This window comes from Bactrocera neohumeralis, chromosome 6, assembly GCF_024586455.1.
Source record: "Bactrocera neohumeralis isolate Rockhampton chromosome 6, APGP_CSIRO_Bneo_wtdbg2-racon-allhic-juicebox.fasta_v2, whole genome shotgun sequence".
NCBI lineage: Eukaryota > Metazoa > Arthropoda > Insecta > Diptera > Tephritidae > Bactrocera > Bactrocera neohumeralis.
The window spans coordinates 57,340,482-57,362,406 of record NC_065923.1 but is presented as its reverse complement, the minus strand read 5'-3'; the positions used below and the strand labels follow the sequence as shown (position 1 = coordinate 57,362,406).

The 21,925-nt window shown below is 34.9% G+C and overlaps 1 protein-coding gene across 1 annotated transcript in view; it reads left to right on the top strand.

Annotated features, from left to right (window-relative positions):
• The window catches only part of LOC126762804 (protein Teyrha-meyrha), a 30,078-nt gene extending 8,458 nt beyond the window's left edge, over positions 1-21,620 (top strand). Inside the window, exons 2-3 of the mRNA XM_050479849.1 lie at positions 20,693-20,932; positions 21,420-21,620. Of these exons, the coding sequence (XP_050335806.1) occupies positions 20,693-20,932; positions 21,420-21,620 (441 nt within the window). The remainder of the gene's footprint in view (positions 1-20,692; positions 20,933-21,419) is intronic.
• Positions 21,621-21,925: the final 305 nt, after the last annotated feature.

The window sequence follows — 21,925 nt, the reverse complement described above, 5'->3', positions numbered from 1 at the left end:
CATATGCAACATGCAACTGTACAAGTAAACAACGGCAACAGCAACGCTCGGTACCTAAGGTTAAGTCAGCAACAACAACTGCGTGTAAGAAAATTCTCATCCCTTTCCGCGACAGTTTCGCAATGCCGCCACATTTGAGCTGATTTAGAGCACTTGCCAATGCTGCATATTATTTAAGCAAACTACTAAACGTGGCAAGACCAGCACTGCCACACATTTCGCAAATTAAATGAAAGTTGTAAATATTTGTGATTTACCTTTCAAGCGCCATTCTTGCCCCGAAATATAAGATGTGCATCATGTGTGTAGTTATACATACATATAAACATACATACATACATATGTGTATGAGTTCGTATGACACTTTCGCCGTCGTCAATGCCCCAGGGGGTATTCGCCAGAAATTATGATGCCTGCGCTTCCCGCTGCACACCTATGTACATACATATGCTGTACACACCGCCCCACGCACTCACATACGTATGAAATATATGGTATATGGCAATAGCTTTTATTTTAATTTAATAACGCAACGCCGCAAAAAAAAAAACAGCAAGTAATATTTAGAAGATTTTTGCGCACATGCAAGTTCACCTATACATACGTACATGTATGTGAAATAATTGCCTTGCTGTGCACAAAAGCATATGCGTGAGCCTCACACCTTTTACTCACACCCTGTGCTTTGTACCAGCTTTTTGTTAATGTCTATATATGTATGTGTTTGTGTGTGTTCGGATTCCAGAGCAGCGTTTTCTACATTCCACGGCAGTGGCTCAAATTAATGCAATAACTCATTGTAATAACTTAACTCAGCCAACTGACTAACTGGCGCTCACCGAGGCAACTGAGTGTGTGTTGCTGTAAGTTAAGTGTTGCGGACGCGCTTAGTTTGCCGGGTTTAAACGCCGGGGAGTAGTTTGGTGTGGCCGGTGGCTACACTGCTGCCACTTGCTACCCGTATTCGCTGGAATACAGCAATAATATTTTCGATGAATGCGGTTTGTTGTAGTGCTTTTGTGTTATTTTGTTTATGTTACTAACTAAATTGCTCTTACTGGTGATTATTTTTCCATTTAACACACTTAAAAAATTAAATTAGCACCAGCTTGCATTATTATCGCAAATTAATACTCTTGCCACATGTTGTTACAGAGTATAATAATTTCCCCCTAACCATTATATTTATCACCTAAAACTAATCGAGATAGATATGGGGTTATATACAATATATAACTGATCAAGTTGAGGAGTTTGTATGACTGTCCATTTGTGATCCTTCCGTTTGTGCAAGCAATTACTTGAGCAGAAATTGAGATCTCCTGATGAAACTTTGTTTATCGTCAAAAACGGAGGACGAGTTCGTAGAGGGGCGTTATTGGACCACTGTCAGGCCCACAAAATGCCATTAATCGATAACCTATAAAATCCCATGAGTAAGCACCAAATTAGCACGGGCAAGGCAATTGGTTAATTGTTCATATTTCCTAAACCACCAAAGCTACACTAACCAAATTTGCTCAGGACAAATCCCCCTAGCCTTTCTATCGACACTATAAAAATCGGATGATAATCCCACCCACTCCTCATATAACGGTAAACTAAATTCGGTATATGAAATTCTTCTCTTACAGTGTAAAAAATTAGTGAAATCGGGCTACAACCACGCCTACTTCCCACATAACACAATTTTAAATTTCATTTGCTTCTTTCATTTTCCAGTATACAAAACAAGTAGCAATAAATATAACATGATAAAACTTTACACGAATAGTGCATTTGAAGTTTCTCACCTTTTTACTTAAGGTAGTCTTAATCGAGCCAAAACTGTGCAAGCTCCTATGGACCGAATATTTGTACCCCAGTGCCCATAGTTGACTTTTTAAAGAAAATATATAATTGAAATTTGGAGGGAATCCTTTCTTCATAATAGTATGACTATGTGTAAAAAATTAGTTGAATCAAATCAATATGGTACCATCCCCAGCCTTCATATACTTATTAGTTATAAAGATTTTCGAATTTCCGGCTGACTTTATACCGCATATATCGGTCAATATGTTAGTTTTGTTAATAGCTTTGTATATTTGTGAATTTATTAGAATGAATAAAATCGGGTGATAAATTGCCCATTTCCCCGGCTTTGAGGTCCAAAACTGAAATTAAATTGTATGTATTTTTTCATTCAACTGTCAAGGATAACAAAATTTTATCGAAGAAATATGTTCAATGGCAAAACTGTTCTGCTTTGGTTAGCTGAATAGGAATAATTGCCTTTAACGAAACAATACATAAACGACCATATAAAACTGTCATTTGTTATAATATTCGTACAATGCCAGGGAAGCTAAAAGAAGCTAATGGTGCAGCTCAGTGTCAACACTAGGCACCAAATCGAGAGCGGGAAATCACCATGATTTCGAAAAAAATAATAGTCTCTAGGCAACCAATTTGTTAGACGTTTGATATAGAATATTTTTTGGGCGCAGGATAGCTCATCAATCAACAATATGCTCGGAGGAATTCATTAAAGCTGAAGGATTGTTGCCCTCAATCCGTAAGAGTCATTTCGATCTCATCTAAATATTTTGCCTCAGTGAATCACTTGCAGTGCACTTTGAAGGATGACGTAAATTTGCTTCCATACAAAATGCAATCAACCCCAGGAATACTTGAATATGGCCTCTCTGAATATCTGCGGTGATATGTACTAGTCATCAAGCTCCTCAAATTATGAAGTTAAAAACACAAAGAGTGGTGTCAATTGGCTGTGGCCAATAAAAACAAATAAATATTTTGTGTAGTGAGGTAATTATAATGAAATAATTAATGTTCAGAAAACGTTTTAAAAGTTGTTAAATAAAGTCTTTTAAAGTTGTTAAATATTTGTATACCGACATAAAAGATGCTGTCCCTTATACTCGTATGTATTTTTCTCGCAATGACAGACACAGAGTATAATCTCAAAATTTTGGTAATGTTTTATTTGGATGAAAATATATCAAAATATGCCGCACTTTTGCATATATCCATATAATTGTAACCTATTATTTATATTTTCTCATTTGAGTTTTTCCAGTATACACCGAAAATATGAAGAATGAATGCGGTCTACGGCTACCCCTTTAACTTTAAGTTAAATAATAAGGCACTGCTTATTTCGTTATTATCATCTCTAATATTATTAATTTTTGTATTGTTTTGAAATAGTTTTTTTAAGAACAATACTTTAAATGGTCACAAATTGACTGACGCTGCCTGGTTCGCGGTGGTTCAACCGAACCTAATGGGTTAATTGTCATTAATTCACTCATAACTTGCATTGGCTCGCATTTATTAGTTCAATATAGCTCTGAGTTGCAGCTTCTGACTCAAAAAAAAAAGAATTTTAAACACTGGTTTTTGACACGCCCCATACATGGACAGCTCCGGGAAAAACAATGCTACGGTGGGTGTCTGGTTATGACCAATTTCTCTATGTATAGTATTTATGCCGAATTCAAAAAAAAATACTACGCAGAAGAAGAAATGTTTGTGGCTAGATCGAGATTTTTCCTACGGGGTACATCTCTACATGGAAGCAAACATTGGCACGTATAACAGGATTCAAAAGTAACTCGAATATATGTATATAAGCAAGTAAATGTTTAGTACAATTGCTTTCCACTGCATTGAGTCACGCGCGTATTTAACAAATGATTTTATTAGAAGGTAATTGGTACTCGTCTCACTATCGGTGCATTGTTTCGCTGTGAATTATGGGCGCAATTATACTATACTTCCAACAGAAGTTTTATTGCTAAGGTTACAAGTGGTTATTGTTATTGGAGCCAATGCCGCCAGCTGTATTGAGAAGCTGTTGCGGAAAGATATTTACTATGTACATTTGTATCGGCTAATTGTAAACACTAGGTTTATATGTAATTATGTATATGGATGCACGCTTTTATTTCTGAACACATAAATTTTGAAAACTGAGAACGTATGTATGTGCTTTGTTTAATAAAAATTGCTAGAATATGTACATACATATGTGTAATATAAGACCATTGATTCCGCATTAAAAAATCATAAGTATGTGCATAAGTATGTCCATTAGTATAAAAAAATTTCGATCTCTTCAAATCATTAAAAGCAGGAATAAAATTTAGGCTGTCGACAGATATACTATAAATGACTCAAACTGAAAACTTATGCCAGTCATCAGACTTTTTCTAAATCTTCGTGAGTTGTGCTTTGCTGATATACTTTTATACCCTGAACAGGGTATATTAAGATTGCAATATATCTTATAATTTGAACACGTCCTTTTTTCTCCAAGAAGCTGACGATATCGGACCACCATAGTGACTTGGGTTATTGTCTAAAACAATAGTGAAATCCGTCAAAAAAATTTTCAGAATGGATCACCAAAGCAGCTATAGCCATACAAACTGACCTATCGAAATCAAGGCCTTGAAAGGAATCTTTTATATTTGTGAAAGGTATTATAGCTTCGGTGCAAAGCAGGTCAACGTTTTTTATACTCTTGCAACCAGTTGCTACCAAGTATCTATTATAGGTTTGTTCACCTAACGGTTATACGTATCACCTATAACTGAACGAGATAGATATAGGGTTATATGCATATGGATTAACAGGTTGACGAGAAAAGTTGAAATCCGGGTGGCTGTCTGTCTGTCTGTCCGTCCATGCACGCTGTAGCTTGAGTAAAAATTGAGATATTTCGATGAAACTTGGTATATGGATTGCTTAGTACAAAAAGAGCAGTTCGTAGATGAGCATAAGCGGGCCACTGTCGCACCCACATCGCCATTAACCGAAAACAAATAAAGTGCCATAACTAACCACTAAATTAAGATATAAAGCTGCAGTTTGTTACAGAGGATCGCGGTAGCAAGAGGCACCTGTGGAAAAATTTTTTTGAAAAAGTGGGCATGGCCCGTGCTCTAACAAGTTTAATGTACATATCACATTTACTGAGTGCAAACCTTATAGAACAGTGTGAAAATGGATGAAATCGGAGGATAACCCCGCACTCCCCCATATAATGGTACTGCTAAAAACTACTAAAAGCGCGATAAATCAATAATTAAATACGCGAGAGACGATTAATTTTACCACCGAGATGGTATGAGGGAGCATTATTTTTGTTGAAATCCCATATCTCGAGACCCGAGCAATCGAGCAACCGATTTCGGCAAAATGTGCGTGACATTTTTTTCATATTTCTGTGTCACGTTGTAAAATGGACGAAATCGGCCAACAAGTACGTCTACTTCCCATATAGCACAATTTTGAATTCCACTTACATAATTCTTTCAGTTTTCAGTACACAAATCAAGAATCAATTAATATAACGGGATAAATCTTTGCACGAATAATACCTTTAATATGTGCTACCTTATGACCAAAAATTGTTTAAATCCAATCAAAACTGGCCCTAGGTACCGAATATTTAGACCCCGTTACCTATAGTTGACTTTTGATCGAAAAAGTGATATATATGTATGTATGTATAACTGAAATTAAGGGATAATCCTTCTCTAACAATGTTAGGTGTGTATTAGGGTGGAGCGATTTTTATTAATCTTTGATTTCTGTTTCTGTATACCTGTAGAAAGTTGCTGTTTTAGGTAAATATTAAACACAAGAAAAATCCAGTAATCTCATACTATGTTTAGAGGTGCCCCCACCGACTTGAAATTTTGAAAATTTATGCCAACTACTCATAAATTCGCAAACATTTTATAAACGTTATTTGATGTTCTAAGCGATGCTATGTTAGAGTAAGATAGAAATTAATGCTCTTAAAACATAGATATGTATAACTATCTAACCATATTATAATAACATAGCTACGTTCCGCACTTTAATTTCACATTCCTAATTTCACACTCCAAAACTTCTCCCATTCTATATGTTATGCTAATTTTCCCAGGCACTCACTTTCCACAATACCAGGCCGACAATATCCAAATAACGGTAGATTTAAGTAAGCAACTGACTGCGATCTGTCAATTCTGTACAGTCTTAAGTTTGAAGTCGAATAAAGTGGCTTGATTTAAAAAAAGTAAAAAACCTAATACCTATACTCTTTAGTCGCGCGCTTACAGCAGTTCACTTGTTCGCCTTTCATTTATCAATATCAAATTTTGGGATCGGAATATTTACTGTAAATCGTATTTTCATGTATATTTGATGCTTTTAGCTTGGCTTATAACTGTAATTAGTACTTATTACTTGTCTTGATTGTAGAAATATATCTCAAGTTAAAGCACGACAAACGACTAGATGTCCTGTCTCTGGTTTGCCGGAGAAATTACCTGTTTCTCACTTACTTACGTATAATAATCTGATGAAATGTTATCTGTTCATAAAGCATGAATTGAAGCCCGATAAAACAACAATGGAGCCAACAGTTCTTGAAATATCTGAAAGATTAGCGGATGAAGTTATAAAAATATGGCGAAAATCTTCACTGCCAACTGTAAGTGTAAAAAAAATTTTACAATTGATTCGTTCCTACCGCGACATATACAGGAGCTTAATGAAACCATATCAAGGCCGTCAAACCAACATTAAATACCAAGAAAATGTTAGAACATTTATAACAGAGTCCCATACATTATTTAATATCTGCAGCTGCAAGTGCAAAGATATCAGGAATTATTGATGTTTAAAAGGGTGTCGTGTTGCCAAGGAGGAAGTAAGCTTCTTACTCGACCAAAGATCAACCAGAAAAATGATGATAGGCGGTGTCGATATAGTTTCAACTGTGAAGGAAAAGAAAAACATCGGAACCAGGAAACAACTATTTTGGTCATGTCACCTGTAAGACGGGGACTGCTAAAAATCTAAAAGACACTATATTATTATATTTGAAATCTAAGTCGGTAAATCCTTTGTTGGGTGCGTTGGAACTGTAGTGGATACAGAATTTTAAAGGTGGTGTTATTCCTCTGATGGAGGAGGAATTCAACAGGTCATTAACAGTGGTTTATCTGTCAATTGTATTCAAATGAGTTACCACTACGTCATCTTTTATTACATTTAGACGGAAAAACTATCGGACCTAAATGCTTTTAAGGCGCCATCGGATCTCAATTATAAACTTGTCAAACAATGCCAATAGTCGAATTTACCGTTATAACTACATTATTACCTCAAATAACTAGGGAAGAGTTTAATACCCACCAAAAGTATTTATACGACATAATGACCGCTATCAGCACTGGTATATTTTCTCCTGTTTAGCTTATATGGAAGCTGGAGCCCCTAACCATTCTAGATGGCTAACAACAGCTAATCGAATTCTAAAATTGTATTCCACTAAAACTGACCCAGAAGAAAAGCTAGTTGTATTAGCCAAGTACGTTATGAAAGTTTATGGACCAATGTGGTTTACAATAAAATGTAATTCTTCATACATTAACGCAGCCAAAAACATATGACAAACCATTAATCTAAGTCGTTATTTGAATTCCGATATGAAAGCAATCGTTGACAAGGTAATCCAACGAAATGGATACTTTGGTCACCCAGAAAATCATCTCATTGCCATGCTTGGTGATGACAGAGAGATTTTAAGAGGTGTTGCATATCGAAGAATTGTAAAAGCAAGATTAGAGAAAGCTCGAAGATTTCGAACGTTTAAAGTACCTACATTCAAATTCGATGCCTATGATTACACTGAGATTATTATGTGGCAAGACTCTGATATAACTGATCCACCTCTAACTTTAAATATGTTTGATGAAACTTTGAAAGACATTGTCAACCGTTCTTGGTACATGTAAGGATATTACAGATTTTTTATGCCACACCCTAGCTGTGGAGCGCTGCATCAAGTTGGTAACAGAAACATCGAGTCCAGTTTGTGGGGAAAATAAACGAGATAGCTTCATTAGAGCAAGACTGATATCACGTCAACGAATGCCTCATTTTACAAAAAAAAAAAGAAACAGTTTGATGTTTAAATAGTATTTTAAGTAATGTAATAGAATATTTTTCGTAATAAATGCTTACAATGCCATTTTTTGGTTTTATTTAAATGTTTGACTGTGCTGGGGCACCTCAAAACATTAAGCCAGCTGTTTGATATTTTACATGTTTGTTTTATATATTAAAAGGCAACTTTTCATAGCTATGCCATTAAAAAACAGAAAAAAAATGTTTCTCCATACATTACCGCTCCACCTTAGTGTGTATGTCAAAAATGGGTTGAATCGGACTAATACTTTCCTTAGGGCTCATATAATTAACATAAAGATTTTCGATCTTCGGGTTGACTTTGTATAAGACATATCGGCCAATATGTGAGTTATCTGGAATTTCGAACATCCGGCTGACTTTAGTTTATATGATTGGCTTAACAAATTAAAGTCCACATTTTTACGTATTTCAGCTTCTTAGATGTTTTTGATTTTAGTCAAAAATCGTTGACTATTATAATGATTCTCTGCAAGGAATATTACATGTACACCCAACTCTTTTTTTACACGGTAGATACATCCCTCAGAAATCCGTGTAAAAAAAGAGGCGTTTCCTATAGTAGAAGGGGGATACGTTCCATGTAAGATGAAATAAAGAACTATATTTATTTCGAAAAACCGTGTTAAAAAATGATGAAAACTATAAAATTTCAGATATGCATAAAAATTGTATAGTACTCGTATGCTCATATGGTATTTTTTTGAGCATTAAAACTTAAAATACATAATTCATACAGGTGAAAAACTGGTAGAGCAAGCAAAAAAACAAAAGAAATCTGTTAGCCCAGAATTCAGAACAGAAAAATTAGAATAGGAATAAAGAAAAAATATTTACATAGCTACAATTATACGTCGCTACTTGATAACAAGCGCAATTGTTTGCGACGAACTGGACTAAAGTCGGTATCAACACTGGAGATATTCATCGATAGGTCTAACGCCGTCGACTTTTTTATTAAAAAATCTTTTATAGGAAGTTGAACTGTTGCTATTTTAAGTTCTTTATACCTAGCAGTACAATTATTAATATCTCATTCGAATTTCAGGGCACGTTCCATATTAAGATCATTATTTCAGAAATGATTCACCATAATTTTACCAAATGTTAGACCGTCATCAATTAAACTAGCAGTTAGTTGACATATTTCGGTCTCCTCATCGTTTTCGCTATTATTGTTCTCTGTTTTGCCGTCGTCTGTTATTAATTCAAACAGACAATCATCATCTAGAGGTTTATCTATCATTAGTTCGTCGACTTCTTCAATTTGAAGGTCCTCAAATCCTTCTCCTCCGATTTCGTGTGCCAAAGCTATAATTTTAGAAGTCTCCATCGATGCTTGGGGCACTGAGGTACCACTCTTTACACATTCTGGCCAAAGTGCTTTCCACCAGAAATTTCATGTTGATACCCTTAACTTTTCTTTGGTCATTAAAGCATATGTAATGCAATCCAAAATAGAATATTATTCCCAAATAGAATATTTTTCCCATAGTCCTTCTCTACTGCATCTTAAATATGTTGGAATGCTTGTTGAATATAATAAAGCTTAAACGTAGCAATCATACCCTGATCTAATAGTTGAATCAAGGAAGTGGTATTGTGGCAAAATATTACATGAACATTTGGATGCTCTAAAACGGGATGACTTGGCACTTTAAAATCAAGACATTGCTGTTACATATATATTTTAACTTCAGGAACAAAGCATTCTTCAAACCATTCCGTAACTAGACCTGCTGTCATCCATTCCTTTTTATTCGCCCTCCAATGGACCGGCAACTCTAGAATGTTTTTTCCTCTCATAGCACGTGGCCTTAATGAACGGTTTATTAAAAGAGGCTTTAAAATATTGTCACCAGAAGCGTTGCTACACTCTAAAAACCACTAGCAATTTTTTCGGATTTTGCTCTAAAAGTTCTGGAAGGCATTTTTTTCCAGAACAAACATGGGGGCGTAACCCCCATCTTCAGTAATTTTGGCTAGTTCTGCTGGAAAGGTTTTAGCTGCCTTTTCATCTGCTGATACGATTTCTCCCTTAATTTTTAAATTATGAAATGCGTTGCTTTTAAAAAATCCTGTTAGCTATCCATCACTAGCAGAATATTCCTTTCTCTTATCTTGACGACTTGTTGATGGCTCTGATATCTGCAGTTGCTTATAAATTCGTAGTGATTTCTGCTTTATAATATTTCCATCTACAGGTATTCTCTTTTGCAATAAATCCTCAATCCAAAACACTACACATTTTTCCATTTTTACTAACACTTCATCTCTAATGTATGACGATGTTTTAGAACTATGTTCTGATGAACTGATGACAGATTTCTTCTTTCATTCTCATTTTTCTTAATGGTTCTGATAGTAGCTTCGTTTAAGCCACAAGCCTTGCCTACAGATGTTGAACCTTCACCTCTTGCCAGACAGTCCAAGATTTGTAATTTTACTTCCAAAGAAATGGGCTGCCTTTTACGAATCTTTGAAAATTTGGACATTTTGTTAACTGTAGTAGGGGCAAAAATTTTATTTTTTCACTTATTGAGGTCAGAAATGTTCAAATCTAATCGATAGCACGAATAATTGATAAAATATTGCGAGCTAATAAACTTTAAAAACTTTAATTAAGCAATATTTTATGTAAATATCATGCGAACAAAATGTGTAGGTAAGAGTTATCGAATAAGGGGATTTCCCAGTTACTACTATGTATGTTCATTTCAGTAATGGTGCCAAGTGTGGTAAAAACAATGTTGAAATCTTGAAAGGATATTCGAACATGCAGTGTTGCATAATGCTATTTTTGCATGAAGGAATAGGGATATTCCAACAAACAAACATACATGTAATTACAAGACAGTGATTTTAAAACCGTACTTGATACTGATATCAGTTTCAAACTTCTATCTCTGCTGGTTTTGGCGTTATGAAATGTTGCTTATAAGCACCGTCCGTTGGATAGAAATATAGAATTTTCAAACGCTTACTGTTTACCTTAAATTGTACTACAAAACTTTATTGAAATAATGCAAAAAATAAAAGTGGGAATTGAATTATGTTGTACATTCATTGTATTTTATATTAAAAATTCAAATCTATAGTTGGTATTTCGAGGAAGCCCTTTAATTCCTCTAATGCAATGCAAATAAAGGATTTTTTATGGTTTGTTTAAGAAAAGTCTTACAGCAGATTATGATAAAGCGACAAGTTGAGTGTAAAAAGCAAACAAAGTGTTATGCAAATGCCAACTCCACCAGACGAAGTCAGTGCATCTCCAACAACACCAACACCCCTACCAGCGCTCACACAGCTGACCCACACAAGTATCGGTTGCAGTCATCACAACGGCAAGAACGCACCATAAGTGGGTAGCTGTAAGAGATAATATTCGCTGATCAGGGGTTGGTTTTCGTTTCAATGGATGTGCACAAATCACTTTAATGCCTAATATTAAAATACACAAAGAAAAGTAGCTGATTATACACACCAGGAAAAGTGGCCGGTATTTTTTACAAGAGCAAGCTAACACAGCACGCGGGGTGGTTATCCATACAAAATCGGTGTTTATTGTTACAAATCAAAGCAATGTTCGTGTAATAAAATAAAAATTTATCTTAAACAACAATGTATTGAGCGGTTGTTGTAAGGTGGTGAGGTGGTCGAACACCTGCGTCCCTGCTTTGCGTGATGAATTATGAGTGGAATACATAACGGTAAATGTGGCATTACCACTTGTTTATTGTTAGCAAATAGATAAATGACTCTTTTGCATACATACCTACATGTATGTATTTGCAAATGTGAGCGGCAAAAATGACACTCATGACAAGCCGCGCAGTAATTAATTGTCGATTTATTGTAGAATTGTACAATTAATCAACGAATTAATAAATCACAGTGGGAGAGTGAAATGTGGCAAAAGGAAAAGGAATTGTAGAAACGGTAAAATTAGTTAGCATTATGGCTCCTATAGGTGCATATCAAAAATTTAATATTTGTTTTTACCATTTTCATTTTTCACCATTTTTACCATTTTTTTCACCATTCGAAATAATTTAATCAAACAAATCTATAGGCAGTTCAGTTTAAAATATGAAATGTTATATAGATTAGCGACAAAATGTATCGTATTCGCACGCTTGCCTGTAGGCTTTTTGATTCAAATCATCACTACATAGTATAACATAAAGTCGATTTTTCTGTCCCATGTCCCCTTGTATGCTTAAATCTTTAAAACAACGCAACGGATTTTGATGCGGTTTTTTTTAATAGATATAGTGATTGAAGAGGAGAGGAAGGTTTATATGTATAATAACATCCATGAAATAATGGAGAAATACTGTCATTTTTGAGATTTCTAATGTGAAGTCGTAAATAATTACATTTTTTCCGCTTACATTGCAAACACAGACTGAACCCTACGAGATTTATCAAAATAATTTACTAAGCAGGGTTTGAAAAGCTATGCTTTTGCTTTTAAAGAAATAGTGAATCTGTCATGAACTAACGAACAAGTAGATAAGGTAACTAAATTTATCAAATATTAATGCGCCGACGAAAATATACTACTCGGTCGATACTGTTCTCGATTTGGAACGAGCTGTTAACTTTCCTACAGAATTTCTAAACTCTTTGAACCCGTGTGGACTCCCTCCTCAAAAATGGTGTTGAAAGTAGGTAGTCCTGTTATTTTATCAAGAAAACTGAATCCACCTAAACTTTGCATAGCATGCGTTTGCTGGTAAAATCACTAAAAACTTTCATAATAGAGTGCACAATACTCACAGGATGTGGTACCGGAGAAGATGTATTGCTTCCCCGAATCCTCTGTTACCATCGGATTTACCCTTCCAATTCAAGCGTATACAGTTTCCGGTAAAGACATCTTTTGCAGTGACCATTAAGAAATCGCAGGTCAAACCTTCAATGTTACTGGCTTAGATTTGACCGTTGACTGTTTTTCACATGGCCAACGGTATGTCGCTCTTTCCAGAGTAACCTCTAGAGAAAACATGTTTGTATTGTCTAATGACAAGAAAGCTGTGAACGTTGTATATAAGGATATTCAGTAATATATTAATTGTTGTAAAAATAAAATAAATTGGTAAAAATGAAGTGTATGAATTTAGTTATTCCAAGACAGTAGAAAATCTTCATGGTAAAGCGAAAGAGGAATTATTTTACTCCAAATTTAACGCGTGTGGTCCACAGGCAGTAAGGGAGGAAAGCTTTGTGCAAAGCGGGTCCATGCAAGTTTATAATCTAACAAAAACAAAGAATTGCTCATTTTGCCTCTTTCCAACTTAGCAAATCTCTTTTCAACGGTTGATTTCGCTGGTGCAGAGCCCAAATTCAACAGTATTTTCCCTCCAAAAGCAATGCTTTATTAACACACGAAATGTTTTATGATCCATTTTTTTGTAAACTAACACAAGTTGCTTCACAAAAATGCTACAATCTAACAAATAGAAATCATATACTCGTAGATGGTAGTAGTAGAGTAGTAGTATTATTTATGTGTCAGCCACAGTAAAGCGTGGACGGGTCCTCTAGTTTGAATATACTTTTTACCTTTCAATCAAAGAATTTCGATTTCAAGAATTCCTAATATTATACATACATATGTATGTACATATATAATTTTGAATAAGTGTCAACAATTTAAAAATTGTTTTCGTCTTTTTCCAGGGACAAAAAATGACAGTTATTGCATAAGTTTTGAATAAAAAACATCATTTTGAAAGAAGGGTCGAATATATATTACATAGTAATAGAATTTTTGTTTTTATTTTGAGGACTACACAAATACATATGTCAAAAGCCTTTAAAATTTGATGTTTCGAATAATCGTTATAACTTTACTTTAATTTTTATTTTTTGCTTTCAACAAAAGATATCTAATGTCTTTTTTTATTGCTCACAGAATAATAGTTATGCGGTGAGTTTTACTTCTCAGGGTGTCCACGGAGTAAACGCTCAAGCCGAGCTGTGCATAAATACGCGTATTGCGTAAATGGGAGATTGTAAACGAAAAATAAAATATAACGATTGTTTTGTGATGAAAAAATATAAATTTAAAAATGATTATTTAAGTTAATTTTTCGCTCATTTCTCATATCTGTAACGTTCCCTACATTTTCTTGCATTCACCTCTTTTAAAGGGTGATCCATTACCTGGTAAAAATAAAAAAACAATAGCTTCAAATTAATAAAATTTGTTTTTTGAAGATTATTTCTTTCAAATGTTGGTCGCGGCTACGTCTCAGATGGTTCGGTTTTGCTGGATGAAGTGGCAGCTCTTAAACTCTTCAGGCTGATCTTTTTCCAAATGTGGCAATTTTGCTTGTTTACATACCAATTGAGCCAGAAATGGGTCTCATCACTGAACAAAATTTGGCTAGAAAACGTCGGATCTCCTTGAAAATTTTCAAGAGCACATCGAGTTTTTTTTTATAGAAGGAGCATCGAAAGCCGGAGTGAGGAACTTTAATCCGCTAAACCTAACCTACTCCCAACTCTAGACTTTCCCACGGAACCACCAGATAAGGGGACTGACGCCTATTCTGCTGTAACTGTCTTAATTTACTCATGATGGAAGTTGCCGCTTCGCGAAGAGCTATCCACTTGTCAGAGGACTGACACATAAATGCAGTAAAATTTTCCACCGTTAAGTTCGGAAAGCACTTGTTATTCTTATTGCTGTGAGTCTATGCACCGCATTTATTGATTTGGCATACGCTTTAATGTTTAGTGCCTGTATCCATTCTGGAGCTGCATATAATATAACTGAGCTCATCGCTTTTGCTATTAGAAGTCGACGGCTAGAGCGCACGCAGCGTCTGTTTGCCATCATTCTTGATAAAGCATTACGAATCTTATTCGCTTTATTTGCAATGCTCGCCAAGTGCTGCCAAAATTCAGTTTGGAGTCCAATATTACCCCTAAATACTTCAACTGTGGCTGTGAAGTAATCACGCACTCTCCTATAGAGAGAGTTATTTTTATACTCTCGCAACAAAGTTGCTAAGGAGAGTATTATAGTTTTGTTCACATAACGGTTGTTTGTAAGCACTAAAACTAAAAGTGTCAGATATAGGGTAATATATACCAAAGTGATCAGGGTGACGAGTAGAGTTGAAATCCGGATGTCTGTCTGTCCGTCCGTCCGTCCGTCCAAGCTGTAACTTGAGTAAAAATTGAGATATCGTGATGAAACTTGGTATGCGTATTTCTTGGTTCCATAAGAAGGTTAAGTTCGAAAATGGGCAAAATCGGCCCACTGCCACGCCCACAAAATGGCGAAAACCTAAAACCTATAAAGTGTCATAACTAAGCCATAAATAAAGATATTAAAATAAAATTTGGCACAAAGGATCGTATTAGGGAGCATATTTGGACGTAATTTTTTTGGAAAAGTGGGCGTGGCCCCACCCCCTACTAAGTTTTTTTTACATATGTACATATCTCGGAAAATACTATAGCTATGTCAACCAAACTATATAGCGTTGTTTCCTTCAGGCATTTCCATATACAGTTCAAAAATGGAATAAATCGGATAATAACCACGCCCACCTCCCATACAAAGGCTATGTTGAAAATCACTAAAAGTGCGTTAACCGACTAACAAAAAACGTCAGAAACACTAAATTTTATGGAAGAAATGGGAGAAGGAAGCTGCACCCAGGCTTTTTTAAAAAATTGAAAATGGGCGGGTATGGGTGGTTATATAATATTTTCTTAACACCCTGATAACATGAACGAAATATGGGTGAAATCGGTTCACAACCACGCCTTCTTCCAATACAACGCTATTTTGATTTCCATCTGATGCCTTCTCTGTATAATATGTATATATGTACATTAAGAACCAATGATGATAGCGGAATAAATCTATACACAAATACGGTATTTGAAAAATATGTAAATGACGGATAATGAAATATCGATTATCACTTTATCATGCGAGAGTATAAAATGTTCGGTGACACCCGAACTTAGCCCTTCCTTACTTGTTTCTTCTATTTTCCTGGTGCTTATGAGCAATACCTCAGTTTTGTGCTCAGCCAGTGCCAAACTCATGGAAGAGAACCATTGCCACAGACCATTTATGCATTCATTACATATATTATGGAGGTCATCGAGTTGTTTAGCTACTGCTACCACTACGTACATATGTACATATATAAGGTCGTCGCGTATGCGATTAGCTTAACGTTTTTTGGTTGTGGAATTCTTAGCACCCCATCATACACGAGATTCTATAAGAGGGGGCCTAACACTGAACCTTGTGGCACTCCACTTGAAGTAGGGTAGCTCTTGATGCCTTCAGTGGTGTCGTAAATCAGCCTTCTATTTTCAAAATAACTCACAACGATATTTATGAGGTACTGAGGGGCGCGTATTTCATGTAAGGCTTCGAATATATTGCGATGTCGTTTGGGCAGCTCTTGCACAAACTGTATTTTGTATGCTTCCAATTTAAGATCTTTACGTAAAATGCGCCAAGTCCTTCCATACGTCAGTCCAAATGGCAATACTGAAAGAAAATGTCCAAATTCTTAATGCTTTCTCACTCTTTCTGAATTTATTGAAGTTTATAGTTAGTTATTTTACTAAAATAGATATATTGCATTAAAATATATTTTATAATGTATTTTTCTATTTTTTTCTTTTCACATTTGTGTTCGCAAGCGACTTCAAACAGTGGTAAGCGGTAAAAATTCAAGATCTTAACCTTCATTTTATTGTATTAATCGAATTATTTGTTATTAGAGATTTAACATACCAATTATAGATGAAGAAGCTATGGCAAAAGCTGTTACTGTTAATTTACCTCTGAAACAAAAGCAAGTTTGAAAAACTCGAGCTAAAATCATAAATGATCTTTGATTTAAAATCTGAATTCGCAGCCTTATCCCAAATTGGCATTACTAGATGTTATCAGGAGCTAACTACGTATAGACTTACACTTGAATGTAAGCAATTCCAATTTCATGAATGATATTATTTTATTGCTGGAACAAACTATTAACCCAATAAATAAGGTCTTTCTTAACTCCAAATAGAGGGAATACTGTATTTCCCTTGATTTACAGTTGAATTGAATTGAAACATATACAAGAAAAATTATAAACCATGAAATATTATTTTGCATAATTATACCAAAAATTCATTTATCAAGCTTATAAATATGTATAGTAATATATCTTGCTTCTAACTAAATTAAAAGTCCGTAAATAATCACCGACTCACCACGAAGACAAATTCTTGAATAATTACTCGTTAATTAAAAATAAAACCACGCATGCGATTTAGATTAAGCCTTTGCCAAGTAGGCGAGCCTCAGCACTTCATTAAGTTTTTGTAAGCTAAAAGTAAATAATTTCCATTGTCTTCTTGTAACTTCGGCAAGAACTTAAGAAGTACATCTTTTAAATAAGAATAGGTATAGGTAAAGTGACATTGAAATACACACCTAGTCTGAGTGCGCACTTAGTTGTAACATGTGTCTTAACGTTTTCAACAAGCGTGTATTTACGACACCGTTCGCCGTTATCTTGCAAAGTTAAGATCGTAATAATGGCAAATTCCCCTTTTTAGTGTGGGCAACACTTTTTTGTGCTCATTCATTAATGTCGAGCTGTAAGATTAGTCGCGTGATTTATATACTCGTATGAAAAGTTTTAAAAGGCTGGCTGCATCCAAGAACGATATGTGCAGCCCTTACTTGCATACATACAAAAGGAGAGAAGAGGAAGAAGAGTGGTTGTAATCAGCTTCTGGAATTTTAAAATTTCTTACAAATGTTTCTTTGCAATGAAATACTTGGACATGTATGCAAATAGGAGTTTGACACAGAATTAGAGATTTGTATATCGAATTCCGCTCTCCACAATATGATTTTTATGAGGATTATCGTATTTGAGCGTTAGTTCGCCTTTGTCTTAGATTAAGCGTACTTTTATTCACAAATTTTAGCCAGTTATGAAACAAAAAGGAAAAGTATCGACATCTCTTTATAGTAAACCACAGGAACATGTTAAATTATCCTATGCGCCATCATCTTCAGTAAACCCTATAACACCTAGCAATTTACATAAAAATAGTATTTTGGGAGGTTTTATTGGGTTTAGAACATACTTTATTTATCATCAAAAAAGACCAACAATTGCATATTACTTTAATACGGTTTACATCGCCTAGAGTTTCTGCCGCAAGAAGTCCAATACGATTTTCGTTCCGAGTAATGCGGTTAATTGCAATTTGATGACACTAGTATTCACATTTTGGGTACAGAGATAGCCAATTTATTTACTATACAGACAATTATTATATTGTTATCTATCCCTATCTTTATTTTCGTGAGGTGTTGCTACTACAGAGACCGTCGTATCAATAAAACAGTTACTAAACTTAACTTAGTCTTGTAATTTTTATTACTAATTCATTATCACTACTCAGATTAATTTAAGTCAAGAATAAATCAGAGTTACTGCAGTACATTAATAAAAAGACCCTTTCCGCTAGTGAAACTTCGAAATTTGATACAATTACAACGCTGATTTCTTTTGAGATGGTTGAAATTTGTTTGTTTTAAAGTTAATTTTTAAAATTAACCGATAATGTTGTTTTTGAGATTATAAGAATAATCACTCTTAAAAAAGTAAAATAATGCGCATACTTCTTTCGTGGTATAAATTTTCAGTTACATACATACGTATGAGCACAGAAGCTGACAAGTATGAATTTGTTTTTAATCAAAGTATTTTGCCTTAGACTTAAGTTTTATCTACTTTTATAATCTATAGAAAATACCATAAAAAACATATTAATTTCTAATTATAATTCCGCATATATAAATATACTAACTGTAAATATATGCGTCATATATGTTTGTGTGTTGGCATATATTTTTGTATATCTTTACGCAAGTCATGTGTCGCGGATTTTCCAATAACCTTTAACCATTTAACGAAGTATAATCTTTGCATAATTTACGGCGCATTTATGCGGCATTTAGTCTAGCAATTTTCAAAAATGTTGTCAATGAACAAGTTTATTTAAATTTTATACTTATCACACATGCATAAATTGCGAAACCTCCGTCGTGGGGCAGTGGAGTGAGTTACAAGAGTATTACACACGTCATTTGTGTAAATGATATGTTGCAAACACACGTCACACATAATATGTACGCATGTGTGCGTGTCACAGAGACACTGCGTTAGGCTGATGACGGCGTCTGGATAACGACATTTATGCTAAATCGAAGTGGCGACAGGATAACATGTGTGGCAACAACCCTCAAGCGTGCGGCGTGAGGCTGGGTGATAGCGAGGGGTGTAAGCTATGGGGTCCACAGCTTTGTTGATTTAGTTTTAAAAGTCAAATATTTTGTTTGTCAAATTATCATACAAATTTTGTGAAAATGTGTGAGATTTGTTGCAATATATGTATTGCTGTGTTTTATACTTCAAGACAAATGAATATGTGAAGTGAAATTTAGTGGAAATATAAACAAGTAAAGCACTTTAAGAAGTAATTGAAGCGCTCAAATATTTAGAGGAATAGAAAATATGAGAGTCTCAATGTAGTATTTGGTTTTTGCTTCTTTCTTTATGGATTTAAGGCAGTCTGGGTTTTTCAAAATATCGAAACATTTTTTTGGTAAATACTTTAGGGGCTTAAATACCTTAATAAATTTGTAAAATACTGAAATAAATATTTCCACTATAGTGCGGAACGCTTGGATTTGTTTAGCTTCAAAATATAAACTTTGCTGCCCAGAAACTGCATTTTCCTAAAAATAGTTAATACGAATACTGGCCCAGTTGCCGCCATTTTGTATCCAAGTATCAAAATGTAAATATAAAATTGTTGTCCATCCAAATAGTGTTTAATAAAGCCTTAAGAAAAATCGATTTATTTATCTTTACTACTTAAATAAATTGTCAAAGTTAGGCCCGATTTTAGAGCTCTGAACTGGCGTAAATCGTGAAATTACTTTTTTACTTTTTTTTTAACTTTTTCCCTTTTATTTATTTAAACACTTTTATTCAAAACGCAATCAAATTTATTTGAAGACTGCTTGCGTAAAGCCGCAAAAAGCGCATGTATTATCCTTGCCACATTGACAGCTTTTCTACACAATTAGATTCGGCTCATAAAATGCAAAAAAAAACTCAATTCAACTCATTCACAAGCAATAAAGTTTCCACTTGAAGCATTCACCAATGGACACAACTGGCCCACAACAAATCCTTGGCCGAAATAATAGCAGTGTAATGCTGTATGAGACGTAGACAAGACGACTGACCCGAGCTTAACGTGTCATTACCCTGCGCAGCAGAAATGCCAATAAACAACAACACTTTATGTCATGCATACAAAAATATTTCGCTCGGATATTGTAAATATTTTCATATTTTTTCGCCAAAAAACCCAAAACATGTGCATCAAAGCTGATAGTTTATTTGCACGCCAGAGTGACCGTAACAAAAGGATAAAACTCTTTCCTCGAAAAAAGTACAACAACTTATTATACGTACATATATTACATTAGAAAGTGGCTTCAATAATACATATGCGCATATACAAACATATATAGAACTTGAGCACCTTTTTATGGAGCTTATTACTTTTTCATAACATTTGTCTGCTTAGAAGAAATTTTGCTCATTTTGTGTGTTCGCTTTTCTTGCAGTTACCAGACGCCAAAGATCTACACAATATGTCACTTGTCGGTAGTTACGGCACACACCTGCTGCACAGCTTCCATCCACACCTGCTACAGACGCTCAACCATGGCATGTTGGCGGCGAATGGGGGGCCAGCGAGCTACTTTGCCAGCGACCGCGGACTCGGAAAACCATCGGTATTATCGAATTTTCAACTGCCGTCGGCGTTTTCACCACCCAAATATATAGGCATATCACTGGATCAGGTGAGTTTTGTAACACATATCAAAGCGGTCTTCTTACAATGGTCGAGCGTAATGTTAATCATTGAGAAACTTACCATTAAACTCATTCAGAAACTCAAAATCGACCTAAGATACTAGTAAGTAGAAGAGAAACACTTATTGAAGGAATAGCATATTGAATTTTCGATTAAACCATTTAGATACCCAGTTCTATATACATAATTAGTAGAGTACGCACAGTGCATAGTGAAGTTAACAAAAGCCTTCTACTACTAAAGAGGGAGGCTATAGCTTCAGATACTTGGTCAAGCGGAAGCGATCAAATGTAATATGTATTCAAGTACATAAAATTGTTCTTCTTGTCTAGCTTAAGACAAAAAACAAAAGTACAATTTTTAGCATCTACATCTAATTATATTATACACAACAACAAGAAACTCCTTAACTTTTGTATATTTAGAAAATAAATTTTCGTCAAACATGTACCTTTTCAACTTCTCTCCGACAGAATCTCTTCAATGGCAACGATTCATTTCGCACAGACTCGGCGAGTCCCACATGCACTTCCCACGAATCGATGGAAGGATCAAACGATTACGACAACGGTGAAAAGGGTGAAAGTCCGCGCAGCAACAACTCCGATCCGAGGGATTTAAGGCGTAAGTTTGTATTACTTTCTACTCAAATGCCTTTCCTCTCACTTTGCTAATGCCCACATGAGAATTTGTGGGCGTATTTGCATTTGATTACTTATTTACTCACTTGTGAGATGAAAATGTTATAAACAGGAAAAAAACAGAAATTTGCATGTGCAAAAAATTGCGACCCAGCAGACGCAGTGAGGAGAGATATTTGTAGCTTGATAAAAATCAACAGCTTGTTTGCCGTATTTCGACTTTGATTTTTGACGTTTTCCAAATAGGTACAACGCAAATTTCGAATTAATTTTTTTGATCTCCAGCATACTGAGCAATTTTAACGGTTGAATGCATTTTTAGAGTGATACGTCACTTA